Here is a 13,245-nt window from a genome sequence, read left to right as displayed (position 1 = left end):
TACTGCTTGACATGAACAAATTATGGAATGATGTGATAGATATATTAACTCCCAATGAATAATAATAATACATTTTTATGTTTAAAAAAAGGTGTTGAAAAGCAAAGATGTCATTTTGAGGACTAAGTTGTACCTGACCCAAGCCGTGGTATTTTCAATTGCCTGATTTGCATGTGAAAGGTAGACAATGAATAAGGAAGACCCAAGAAAGAGTGGATGCACTGAATGGTTAAGAATATTGAGAGTACCATGGACTGCCAGATGACACAAATCTGTCTTGAAGGAAGTACAGCCAAAATGTCTCTTAGAAGTAAGGACCATGAGATGTCACTTTATGAACTTTGGACATTTATGAGGAGAAATCAGCGCCTGGAGAAGGACATCATGCTGTGCTCTACACAACTGATGTATGTATGGATTGTGATAAGAGTTGTATGAGGCCCTAATAAAACGATTAAAAAAGAGAGAGAAGGACATCATGCTTCTCAAAGAGCAGATGAGCAGAAAAGAGGAAGAGCCTCGATGAGATGGATCGACAGTGGCTTCAACGATGGAATCAAGCAGCACAACCACAACTCAGCAATTGGGCGGATGGTGCAAAATCAAGGAACGATTTATTCTGTTGTACCCAGTCCACTGACTTTTCATATTTGCCAAGACCATTCAAAAAGAAAATAACAATCTTTTCAATAAAAAGTGCTGGGCTAGCTGGATTTTTACATGCAAAACATTGGCGTTGCACCTCAAAACGAAGTCCTGGTATACGCTATAACCTGCATGGACCTTGAAGGCCTAATGCTAAGTGGAAATCCAGACCCAAAAGCCCTCAGATTGTATGAGTCTATTTATGTAAGATATTCAGGATAAGCAAATCCAAAAAAGTAGACTTGTGGCTGCCAAAGACTTGGGAGGAGTAGGGGGTAGAAGTGACTGCTTAATGCAGCGGTTCTCAACCTGTGGGTCGCGACCCCTTTGGGGGTTGAATGACCCTTTCATGGGCACCTGATTCATAACAGTAGCAAAATGACAGGGATGAAGTAGCAACAAAAATAATTTTATGTTTGGAGGGGTCACCACAACATGAGGAACTGTATTTTTAAAAATCATTTTACTGGAGGCTCGTACAACTCTTATCACAATCCATACATCCATCCATTGTGTCACCCACATTTGTACATTCGTTGCCATCATCATTCTCAAAACATTTGCTTTCTACTTGACCCCTTGGTATCAGCTCATTTTTCCCCCTACGGAACTGTATTAAAGGGTTGTGGCATTAGGAAGATTGAGAATCACTGGCTTAATGGGTAGCAGATTTCTTTGGGGGGTGGGGGGGTTGATGACAAGCCTCTTGAATTAGATGATAATAAAGGAGCCCTGATGGTGTAGTGGTTACCAATTGGGCTCATAACATCAAGGTCGGCACTTTGAAACCACTAGCAGCTCTGAGGGAGAAAGAAGGAGTTTTCTACTCCCATAAAGAGTTACAGTCTCAGAAACCCACAGGGGCAATTCTCCCCTGTCCTATAGGGTCACTATGAGTTGGCATCGACTCAATGGCAGTGAGTTGTTTGCACAACATGGTAACTGCACTAAAAGCACTAATGACCATTTTTAAATGGCTAAAATGGCAAATGAACTGGGTGACTCTTTAAGAGACAAAAAACAACATTCTAAATCAAAGATGACTATTACCTCCAAAGAATATATAAGTTAGGAAAAAAAAACTATTGGGGAATGGTGTTATCGGTTGGCCTTAAACATGTTAAGAGGTGCAGGAGGTAGAGAGCTATTTGCCACTTTCCTTGTATCATTCCTTGGATAACATCTTCTACACAGATCCTCAAGCTTTGAAATGTGGGGTGGGTGATTTTTTTGTTGTGGGGTGGGGGACTGGGGCTGTCTGCTGTATTCTGAGATGCTATCAGCAGCATCCTTGGTCTCCACCCAGGAAGTGTCAGTCATACCACCACCCACAGAGTGTGACCATCAAAACATTTCCAACTGTTCCCAGGGCAGGGGCAGGGGCAAATCACTCTAAGCTGAACATTGCTGTCTTCTACAAGGATCACGTCTTGATTGTAAAAATTCAATACAATCGGACTGCAGAGAAACAATATATTTTTGCCATGTTGGCATATGATTTGACGTAGAGAACAAGAGCCAAAGGAAAACCTGCAGATGAAATTTCACAGCACCATTGGGCTAACGTCATCAAACACTACGTTCCCTTAGCACTAACTAGAACTTCAGCAAGGGTTCAAGCTTTAAAAGTTAAGTATCTGCATCTGTTAAGACCCTTACCATTCATTGACCCCGAATGAAGTGCCAGATCTAATTTTTTAAAACACACTTCACCCCCTGCTTCTAAAACACAGCAGAAAACCCAAGAGACAAACCCGTAGCCTGAGTGCAAAGACATTCAAACAGCAGATTAGAAATGGGGTCACAACCTCGTCTGACAGCCACAGAAACCTCAGGGTCAGAACAAAAGAGCAACGATGTCTTGTTATAAAACTGATCCAAGCAGTTGAGGTATTTCAGGCGTGAGGACAAGCTTGATACCCATGCCAATATATCAAGAATCCCTATCTTCTTGGAAAGGATAGAAAAGTGACCTGGACCAGGTCCAGATTGTTATGACAAACATATGACAATCAGACCTTGGTGTGCGGTCTCAGGTAACTTCTATTTGGGTCGAGCATCTCACTGCTGAGAGAGAGAAGCAGAGAGAGCAGATCATAGCAGAGAGAGAGAATATTTAAGAACAGCTTCCCAACTCACCACCCTGATGGCAAAGTGGTTATGAGTCAGGCTGCGAAGCCTAATGTCAGCAGTTTGAATACACCAGTTGTTCTCTGTGGGAGAATGACTCGCCTTTTTACCCCATAAACAGCTACAGTCTCGGAAACTCACAGGGACAGTTCTTCTTGTCCTCCCTCTCCCACTGCCATCCAGTCAGTGCTGACTCATAGCGACTTCCCGTTGGTTTCTGAGACTGTAACTGTTTATGGGAGTAGAGGAGCTGTTGGTGGTTTTGAACTGCAGACCATATGAATCACAGCCCAGCATGGAACCACTACACCACCAGAGCTCCTCTACCTGGCCTACAAGGTCACTCACTAGGAGTCAGAATTGACTTGATGGTAGCAAGTTTGGTTTTTGATGGGTCTCAACTCAATGCCATCAAGCTGATTTTGATTCATGGTGACCCGATAGAATGGCCTGGGTGGTGCCAACTGTTTGCCCATCTGCTTCTTAACCTAACGAAGGAGCCCTGGTGGCCCCGCAGGATAAGCATTGGGCTGCTAACTACAAGCTCAACAAGATTTCCTCTCAGAAACCCTAAAAATTTCTGAGAAACCCTAGGAGTTTCTCTGTTAGAATTCACTTTTTTTTTTTTTAAAGAATGTTGTTCTGGTTTGGTGCCGTTGAGTCAGTTCTGATTCGCACCCACCTTCTGTACGGGAACACGAAACAAAACACTGTCCAGTCCTGCACCCGCCCCACAAGTGTTCGTAAGTTTGAGCCCCTGTTGCAGCCAAGGGATTGATCAATCCATCTCCTGGAGTGCCTCCCTCTTCTTCACCGCCCTTCCACTTTTCTAAGCATGACGTCCTTCTCCAAGGACTGGTCTCTCCTGGCAACATGTCCAACACACGAGACAAAGTCTTATCATCCTTGCCTTTAAGGAGCATTCTGGTTTTACCTCTTCCAAGACAGAACTGTGTTCTTTTGTCAGTCTATGGTACTCTCAATATTCTTCACCAACCATAGTTCAAATCCATCCATTTTTCTTCAGACTCCCTTATTTAACGTCTAACTTTCACATTTCTATTTTGACAATAGGAAGCTTGAATAAAATGCACACAAGGTATGGCATTGCTGTGTGGTGTAAGTATGCATGTGTATATGGCATGTGCAAATCTAAACCTATAATTCAATAGATCGGCTTTTATGACATGGGTGAACCTTCATGAGCTCTGGGAACCATGGCGCTCAGATCATGCCAGTAGGTTGCCTCTGATGCAGGCGTCAGGTGGCTCCACATCAGGCAAGCAGACAGCCCCCTTGAACTGCCCAGACCTGTGTCACTCCATACCACAATCAAGGACTCTGCAGCTACTGCAGACGCTGGGACTGCCTTGCAGTTTTCACTGATTTAAAATAAAAAAATGAATGCCACTAAGTCAATGCTGACTCACTGTGATCCTATACAACAGAGTAGAACTGCCCCCTGCGGGTTTCCAAGACTAAAACTCTTTAGGGGAGTAGAAAGCCTCATCCTTCTCCCACAGAATGACTGATGGTTTTGAACTGCTGACCTTGAAGTTAGCAGCCCCAAACGAAACCCATTATGCCCACAGAACTCCATGTTGCAACAGTGAGTACCAGCTTAAACCCAGTTAGAACATGGAAAAGCAGATTAAAACCCAAATGCAGGGACATTCGAACAAGAAAAGCAAGCCATGACGCACTCTGGAAAAGTTTGGGGATTTTCAGTGGGAACTTCAAGTTCATCTTGCTGGAAGGTAATAGTGGGTTTGGGTTTGTGGTATGGGCTACCCAAACTGGTTGGTGTTTGAAGCCAGTAGGAAACACCGTTCGTTAGAGAAAGAAAAGGATCTCTATGCTCCTTGAGATTTACAATCCCAGAAACAAACAAGGGCAGTTCTACTCTGTCATAGAGTCGCTGGGTGGGAACTGAGTCGATGGCAGTGAGGGTTAGCAGGACACAGAAGAAAGGCCTGACAATCCGCTCTGTTAACAGCCAAGCCAGCAACCCTAAGGCTAGTCCACTCCGTAGCTCAGCGGGTTGCCGGGTGTCAAAAGAGACTGGACACAATGGGTTTGGTTTAACCATGTGGGAAACTAGAGGGGCTTCAATGAAGTGAGGAAGTTAGCCATGGAGTTCTACCAGACGGAGCCTACCCCGCAAAATGAGAGGTCAGGGGGGCGGGAGCACCATTCTTTCTAGGAGTCGCCCTTTGGTCCATTTTTTTTCCCCATCAAGTATCGCCCTAGCTGGGGTGAAGAAAGGGGGCTTTTGAAGTCGTCAGTTTCTCCTCGCCACCTCATCCCCCTTCACCAGATACCCCGAAACCCAGCCCCAGTTCCTGGGGGTCAGGAGAGGGGCGCACTCGGGGTCACCGTAGTCCTACAAACGTCACGCGCACCCAACCCCAACCCCAACCCCAGCCACAGATCCGGAAGGACGGCGACCTGTCCTCACTAGTCCGACCCTCAGCCGTTTCTTCTGAGGCGACACTAGCCTCTCGTCCCCGAGCGCCCGCGAGGGGGCGCGCCTCCCACCCCCAGTCCCCTCAGCGCGGAGCGGCGTCCTGAGCACCTCCCACCCCCGACTCCTCCCCAATCCCCACCAGACTCCTCCCACCAAGCCCCGACTCCTCCCCTCCCCCGCCCTAACTCCTCCCACCCAGCCCCGACTCCTCCCCAACTCCAACTCCCTACTCCTCGTCCCCCTCCACCCCTGACTCCGCCCCCATCCCCAGCCCAACCTCGCGGCGCGTGCGCCCAAGGGGGGGGTGGAGCTTGGCCGCGCCAGAGACGCGGCAGGAGCGGCCCTGATTCGCTGGGAACCACCGAGGCTACCCTGGCGCCGCCTCCCTCTTCTGACGGCAACCCCGAGCGGCCCGCCAGGCACCTTTCACCGTAAGGGAAGACGGCCCCGCGGTGGTTATCGGTATGGTTCTGATTCACCGCCATCGTCTTCCGGGGCTCCCCCAACCGCCCCTCAGATGGAAAGGGGCGGCGCCTACACCGAGCGGTGGGGCGGGGCTCCGGAGGGGCGGGCAGAGATTGTGGCGCAAGGGCGGGAAGTGAGTGAGCTAGGCGGCTGGTCACGTGGGGGCCGTCGGTGGATGACGAGGCAGGATCGGGGATGCTGACCCCCCACGGGCTCGTGACCGGGAAAGTGGCGGGCCCAGGCATGGACCTGCCCTGGAATGTGGGGAGGGCCGCGTGGTCTGCCAGCATGGCCTCGGTGCCACCCGGCCCTGCTGTGAGCTAGATTCAGCCCTATCCGGAAGCAAAATTAAAAGCAGAAATGGCTGGAGGCCTTGTCTTTATTTTCCTTCGGAGAAAGGGGCCACAGCTCTAAGGTGAGCAAGACTTTCTTCCACCGCAATTGGCCCCACATTGGAGCCAGCTGCCTTGTGAGATGGCATCCAAGAAAGGGTCAAGAAGTCAACCTGGGGAGTTCAAAGAGGATGGAGGTCATTCTAGCCCCAAGATCCGAAGAACTTTCTAAGACAGGTTGGTCGAGAGCAGCTAAGGGCAGTGGAACTTTCTAGAGAGCAACAGCAGTCCTGCAGACAGGTGAACCCCACAGGATGCACTGTCAGTATCAGCAATCAAAAAAGGACAGTTTGTGCCTTAGCAAACTCCCCACCTTAACCATGTACTTCAGTTTATTCTAGATCAGAAGCCAGACCAGCAAAGGATTCTGGGCAGGCATTAGAAGTGGGTGGGGGGAAGTACCTTTTAAAGAAGAACTAGCTTGCATAGCGCTGACACAAGTGACCCATTTTAAAAAGTTAGCTGTAGGTGCACCCAAGCCGCCCATGCTGAGGTTTCGGATTTCTCAGAAAAGAATGCGCATAACTTCCCCCATCCACTCAAGCATATAAGACCACCTATTTCACTTGTATGAGAAGGGGGAGAGTTTCTAGAGGGTGGCTTTCCTGTCTTCTTAATCACTAGCAATCAATAGAGCATGTCTGTGCTAAAAATCCTCCTGAATCTGACTTCGCCTTAACCGGAGTACAGAAGGTAACCCTCCTGAAGTCGGTAATACCTTCATGTCTGTGTTGTGTTCATTTGCCCTATCTCTTTCATTGGGTGTTTGTGAGGATCTGCTGGGAGACATGATACAGGAATTACTCTGAGGACTAAAATGTTGCACAGTTTTTTGTTTTCTTTGAACTTAACAAATAGTAGCAGAGGTCTCCAAACAAAGGGATTGTAACATCTTAACTACTGTATACCATCATCAGTTAGTTATAAGATGCACCTCTTATAACTGTACCTCTAAGGGGGGAGAGGGGAAGTACCTCTAAGGGGGAAAAACACTATAAAAAGGCCTGTCAATTTGCTTCTTTGCCTCCATTCAGATTACAGCCAAGAAACTTGTATGAAGCTGTTCTACATCCTGTGGGCCATCATTGGTTGAAACAGATCAACTCCCACACTATCACCAAACAGAACCGGGTAGTGTGGTCAATGATTACAGCCTTCAGTGAGGATTATAGCTCAAGGTAAAAAGAACTAAAATCTTCGAAACTGGCCCATGTGGTAACATCATGAGAAACAGAGAAAAGCTCGAAGTGGTCAAGGATTTTGTCTTGCCACGATCAATTACATGCTCGAGAAAGCAGGAGGCAAGAGGTCAAACGCCATATTGTATTGGGTAACAAAGATGTTACATTGAGGATTAAAGTGCTGACACAAACCATGGCATTTTTTTTCATTGCCTCATGTGCAGGTAAAAAATGGAAATTGAATAATGAAGACCAGAGAATCGATGCATTTGAATTGTGGTGCTGGAGAAGAATATTCAAAGTACCTTAGGCTGCCGAAAGAGCAAACAAATCTGTCTAGGGAAAATACAACCAGAATGCTCCTCAGAGGCAAGGATGACAGCACTTTGTCCCTTATACTTTGGATATATTGTCAGGAGCAACCAGTCCCTGGAGAAGGAAATCATGCTGGTAAAGTAGAAGCACAGTACAAGGAAGACCCTCAAGTAGCTGGATGGACACAGTAGCTACAATGACGTGCCATTCGTTGTAAGCTGTATCTTGATTTCAGAAATAGTAAAAAAAAAGCATTGTCAAAAGACGTGAGAATAGACAGAACATAGTAGACGTTGTGTGGAGCAGTGAAATAGGCATTGAGATCTTGCCCCCTCCTGCCGTGGTAGCTAAATGTGCAAGCTTGAGCAAGATGATGTTACTCTTGGATGTCCACATCCATATGCAAGCAGTGGCACAGAAGGACTCTTGGTTGTGGTATTTTATGCTCACCACATGGCTCTGTTCATGCTAGCGCTCAAATCTCCCTGCTTCTTTCCACCTTGGTGTCCTGTTGCCACTCTCATTCCATCCCTTATGGTACTTGAACCACTTAGGGGCCTCCTGACTATTCTTCCTCCGGTCTTGACGCCTCCAGCCTATTTCTCTCAGTTCATCTATACCCAGTTCTCACCCTGCAGAATATTGAGACCTCCAGTATAACTGCACAGGTCTACCCGACATACATGGAGTCATTCTGAGGGGAATGAACTCCATGACTAGTATGGTGGGGTGTGTGCACTTCAGTGGGTTTCTCTTTGTAGATGACCTGACTGGCCTGCGGCGTACAATTCTGCCAGAAAATGGTTGGTTGGGCTACGGCCTGCCCTGTGGTCAACCCACTTTATGTACCTGGCAGGGATTGGTCCACTTCCTATACAAATGGGATGTGAAAGCCACCCAGAAGTCAGTGACCAGGCAGCAATTGGTCAGTTTGTGACCTGGCTGGGGGAGTGGGAGGTGGGGAGTGGGCAGGCCTTGAAATGGATAAGGAACTTGTGTAGATACACAACCAACCAACCAGTGGTTTTGAGAGAGGCAATGAGGGAAGGAGAGAAACTCCCAAAAGAACTGTGAAATGGACCAAGAGCTCTCACACTAAAGTTGGCACGAGTGGGGACAAGATGGTGGCAGTAGTGTGAGCAGCAGAACCACAGAGCAATTAGACAGCTGTGGTGGTGCTTGTTGGCTCATGGAGAGCGAGCACTGAGGGCCCTCAGGCTTGCTGTCGGTGGAGTGCCTCCAATTACTTCTTGGTGGAACCCAAAGAACAGTAACACTTGCCTGAGCAGGGTAGAGGCCCAGGAAGAACTAGTAGCAGAAGTGAGACCCAGGAACTGATAAGGGCCTGCCGTCTGGCACAGTTAAAAAAAAAGAGCCTCTGGTTGACATGGCCAAGAGATGGGCCTTCTACCAAGAAGGGGCAAGAAGCTGCCCTTATTGACCAAGTTGATCCTGGCTCCTGAGTTGGATCCTGCAACTTTCAAGTTGATCCTGATCCCAACATGTTACTTCCCACATAAGTCACATAACTGATACCAACGATTAGAAATCTGAAAAACAAGTTAAGGAAATAGTTCTTTCCATGTACAATAGCATCTAAGAGGATAAAATACCTAGAGATAAGTCTAGCCAAGTGCATAAAGGTTTTATAGCCAAGTAATAAAACACTGCTAAAGATATTGAAGGTTTAATAAATAATAGAAAAATAATGAGTTAGAAGACAATATGGTTAAGATGCCACAACTACCCAGTGACCTGTAGATTCAACACAATCTCAATCACAATTTTAGCAGCCTATTTACAGAAATAGAAAAACCAACCCTCAACTTTATATGGAATGGCAAGAGGCCTCAAATTACTAAATCTGTGCTTACAGATAAAAAAAAGTAGGGGACTCACACTTTCTGATTTTTAAACACATAGGGCTATAGTAATCAAAACAGCCTTGTACTAGTATAACAAATAGACATAGACCAATGGAATCGAATTAACAATTCAGAAATAAACTCACACATCTCTGATCAAGTGATTTTTAACAGGGGTGCTAAGTCCATTCTATGAAGAAATAAGAATCTCTTTGATAAATGATATTAGGAAATTGGATTTCTACATTAGGAAAAAGGGCTGATGTCTCACACCGTACACAAAAATACATAATGGATTAAGTATCTACATTAAAACCATAAAGTCCTTAGAAGAAAATGCACAGGCAAGACTGTCAGACCTCGTGTTCAACAATGGATTATCTAATGTAAAAACAAAAGTGCAAACAAACAATAAATACATGGGACTTCATAAAAATTTAAAACTTGTTCGTTGAAAGACTGCCGAACAGGTGGAAAGACAAATAGTGAACTGGGAGAATATCTTCAAAAACCACATATCCAGCAAAAAGCTAACAACCAAATATATACAGCAAAACCTGTAGGAGCCGGAGCTCAACAAAACTGCTTTGTTTTTTCCGAGCCTCACAAGTTTTCCTCCGTTGCCGAGTGCAGGCCTTACCACTTTCCTATCCCTGTCTATTAGTGGAAGATGGTGGAGTTTTCTTTCTCCATTAACTTTCTGCCTTACATAGATTCCGGAGTCATAGGTTTTACTAGTTAAAACTGACAGCATAACAACCAAAACATAAATAACCCCATCATAAAATGGGCAAATGACCTCACCAGATATTTCACCAGAGAAAGTTCTAACAGCCACCAAACATATGAAAAAAAAAAACCTCAACATTAGCCATCCAAGAGCTGTAAATCTAAACCACACTATCATCTCACTTCCATTAGAATAACTAAGAGCAAAAAAAATTAAGCTTACACACATAAAGAGAAAATAGCACATGTTGATGAGAACGCGAGGAAATTGAAACCATACATTACTGGTAGGAATGCAAAATGATACAATTCTGGAAAACTGGAAATTCCTTAAAAACAACTAAAAATACCAAATGGCCTTCTCCTACATACATACCCCAAAGACTTGAAAGAAGAGACCCAAACACTTGTATACCAATGTCCATGGCAGCCTTACTCACTGTAGCCAAGTGGTAAAAAACAAACAAACACAAAAGTCCATCAACAGATGAACGGTATCAAAAGGTGGCACATGCACACAATGGAATGCTCTTACAAGCAGTGAAGTCTTGATACATACTCTGACAGGCATGGAGCTTGAAGACATTGTGCTGAGTGAAATAGAATCAATCCACAGAATGACAACTATTGTATGACTTCAGTTATACAAAAAGACAAGAATAGGTACATGTCTAGAGACCAAAGTTTATCAGTGGTTACCTGGAGTGGAGGGAAGGTGAAAGAGGATCATTACTTAGGAAGTACTGTATTCAGTTACAGTAATGGAAAAAGTTATATTGAAAAAAGTCATATCGATTAAGAATAGGATTGCACAGTAAATTAATGTATTTGCTAACAAGTTGTAAAAAGTTGAATTGTCAAAAGTTTTATGATACATGTATTTACAACAACAACAACACACACACAAAGTATCAACAGGCTATTTATGTACAACTAAACCCCCCATGAGATTTGGCTCCTTGGTTTGAAGGTTTAGGGTCAGAGTTTCATGGGACATTCCAGTTAATTGGCTTAATAATGTGTTTAGTGCTTCTATCCTACCTCCTGGCTCCTTGGATAGTACCCAGGATCTTAAAAGCTACCAAGCAACCATCCAAGGCTCAATAACTGGTCTCTATTTAAATAGCTGGAGCAACAGAGGAAGGAGGGTCAAGAAGAGGAGGCAATGGAGTGTGTGGTTAATTGCCTCCATTAACAACCTGTCTCCTTTGCCATGAGATCAGAACTTCATGATGCCTGGCCACCATTGTTGAACATCTACGTGAGTCCTGACCAAAATGGGGGAATGCAGAACCTCATTTCAAATTCTAATGGGTGCCATAGTTTATGTTAATGGAGAAGCAGCAACTCAGAAAAGGAGGGTGAGAATGGGTACATAACTCAAAGAAGGTCCTCAATTACATTGAATTAGAAAAGTCGAAATGATTGGATTTGTGTATGATCTGTGTATTCTCCACAACGAATAATAATCATAAACCATATTAACTGTGAGCATGGTCTGTGAGTTCTGAGAATTAGCCATCTCTGCACAAAAGTAGGGTACCATGAGAGCAGGGGAAGGGTGGCTGGATGGTGAAGAATTCAGGGTGGAGATATGGCTGGCCTCCACCTCCTAGAAATCAGCTTTGTGCTGGTCCTGATTCTTATTCTTCCTGAGTATAGACAGGCCCTACTCATCCACAATGACTGAGTAGATTTTGATTTGTCATGTTCCTGTAACATGAAGCAGAAGTACTAAATCTTTACAGGAGCAGAAGCCCTGGAATGGAAGATTCGGGAGAGGCCTCGCCTCAGGAGCCCTGTGAGGAATCAGATGTGCGAGGCTGGATTATTGCCAGGGCTATGGAGCATAAAGAACCCTGGTGGCATAGTGGTTATGCATTGAGCTGCTAACCGTGAAGTTGGCAGTTCGAAACCACCAGCTGCTCTAAGGACTGTGAGACACGGGCAATTCTACCCTATCTTATGGGTCTTTCTGAGTTGCCATTGCCTTGATCACTCAAGTCTGAGTTTTTGGCGGAGCACAACACAACATGGATGGCCACCATCTTTGACCAGGGCACTGCTATTTCCAACTCATTTTACCATTTCATATACTGAGCCCTGGTGGTGCAATGAGTTAAGCTTTGGACTGCTGAGAAGGTAGTCATCTGAACCCACCAGCTGCTCCCCAAGAGAAAGATGAGGCTTTCTGCTCCTGTAAAGATGTACAGCCTTGGAAATCCAGTGGGGGTAGTTCTGCTCTGTCCCATAGGGTGGCCGCTATGAGTTACAACTGGGTCGGTGGCAGTACTTCAAATAAGTGAGCTGAGATAGTTTATTGTGCCAGCCTGGCCAATAAACTGTGGGATTAATTGAAGGGCGGAGAGATAAATGGCTTGGCGAGCCTCGTCTTTCTTGTCTCTTGCTCTTTGATCATTGGACCAGTGTGTGGCTGCCTTGCTTGTTCTGTGTCTCAATTTTCAAGCTACACTACCTAAGGGACACCTAACCCATGAACTGTGTCGCTGTAATTTGAGGCTCCTTTAAGACCTGCCTCGCCAGAGAATTGGAATGTACATCTCTGGAGTTGGGGACTGACTGTTGGTGACCTGGCTGACGGTTGGTAACCTGCCTTGCTGTTTGCTGCCTGTGCCGGAATAGGCTAAATCTCTCTACAGAGGACTACCTGGCGGCCCTCAAGACTTGAAGGACTGCCAGTGTCTCACAACTCTCTCACGGGAGTGAGTTGCACTGAGCCATTTGTACTGCTTTATAATTTAACTGTTCATTTCTTGTATTATATATCAATCTGTTTATAACTTAACTCTTCATTTCTTATATTATAAACTATCTGTTTATAATTTAACTGTTCATTTCTTGTGTTATATATCTATATAAATATATATATATATAAAATTATCAACAATCTGGTTTTGTCTCTCTAGAGAACCCTGTCTAACACATGAGCTCATACAATATTTAATCTGTGATGTATTGGTTCCACTAAGCATAATTTTTGTACTCATAATGTTTTTAAGCTTCATCGATGTAGTATGATCAGGCTCAGTATTCCA

General features: G+C 45.1%; 1 protein-coding gene and 1 long non-coding RNA gene across 2 annotated transcripts in view; one reads left to right on the top strand and one right to left on the bottom strand.

Moving 5' to 3' along the window:
- Positions 1-5,772, bottom strand: part of WBP2NL (WBP2 N-terminal like) — a 48,673-nt gene extending 42,901 nt beyond the window's left edge. Inside the window, exon 1 of the mRNA XM_075552627.1 lies at positions 5,666-5,772. Coding sequence (XP_075408742.1) covers positions 5,666-5,727 — 62 coding nt within the window. The 5' untranslated portion in view covers positions 5,728-5,772. The remainder of the gene's footprint in view (positions 1-5,665) is intronic.
- A 90-nt stretch (positions 5,773-5,862) lies between these two features.
- LOC142451891 (uncharacterized) lies at positions 5,863-13,037 on the top strand. Its single transcript, XR_012785004.1, has 3 exons — positions 5,863-6,122; positions 7,134-7,277; positions 7,505-13,037. It is a non-coding gene; the product is annotated as an uncharacterized LOC142451891 (long non-coding RNA).
- Positions 13,038-13,245: the final 208 nt, after the last annotated feature.

This window comes from Tenrec ecaudatus, chromosome 6, assembly GCF_050624435.1.
Source record: "Tenrec ecaudatus isolate mTenEca1 chromosome 6, mTenEca1.hap1, whole genome shotgun sequence".
Classification (NCBI taxonomy): Eukaryota; Metazoa; Chordata; class Mammalia; order Afrosoricida; family Tenrecidae; genus Tenrec; species Tenrec ecaudatus.
Note: the sequence above shows the minus strand (reverse complement) of the source record. Positions and strands in the feature narration are given on the sequence as shown.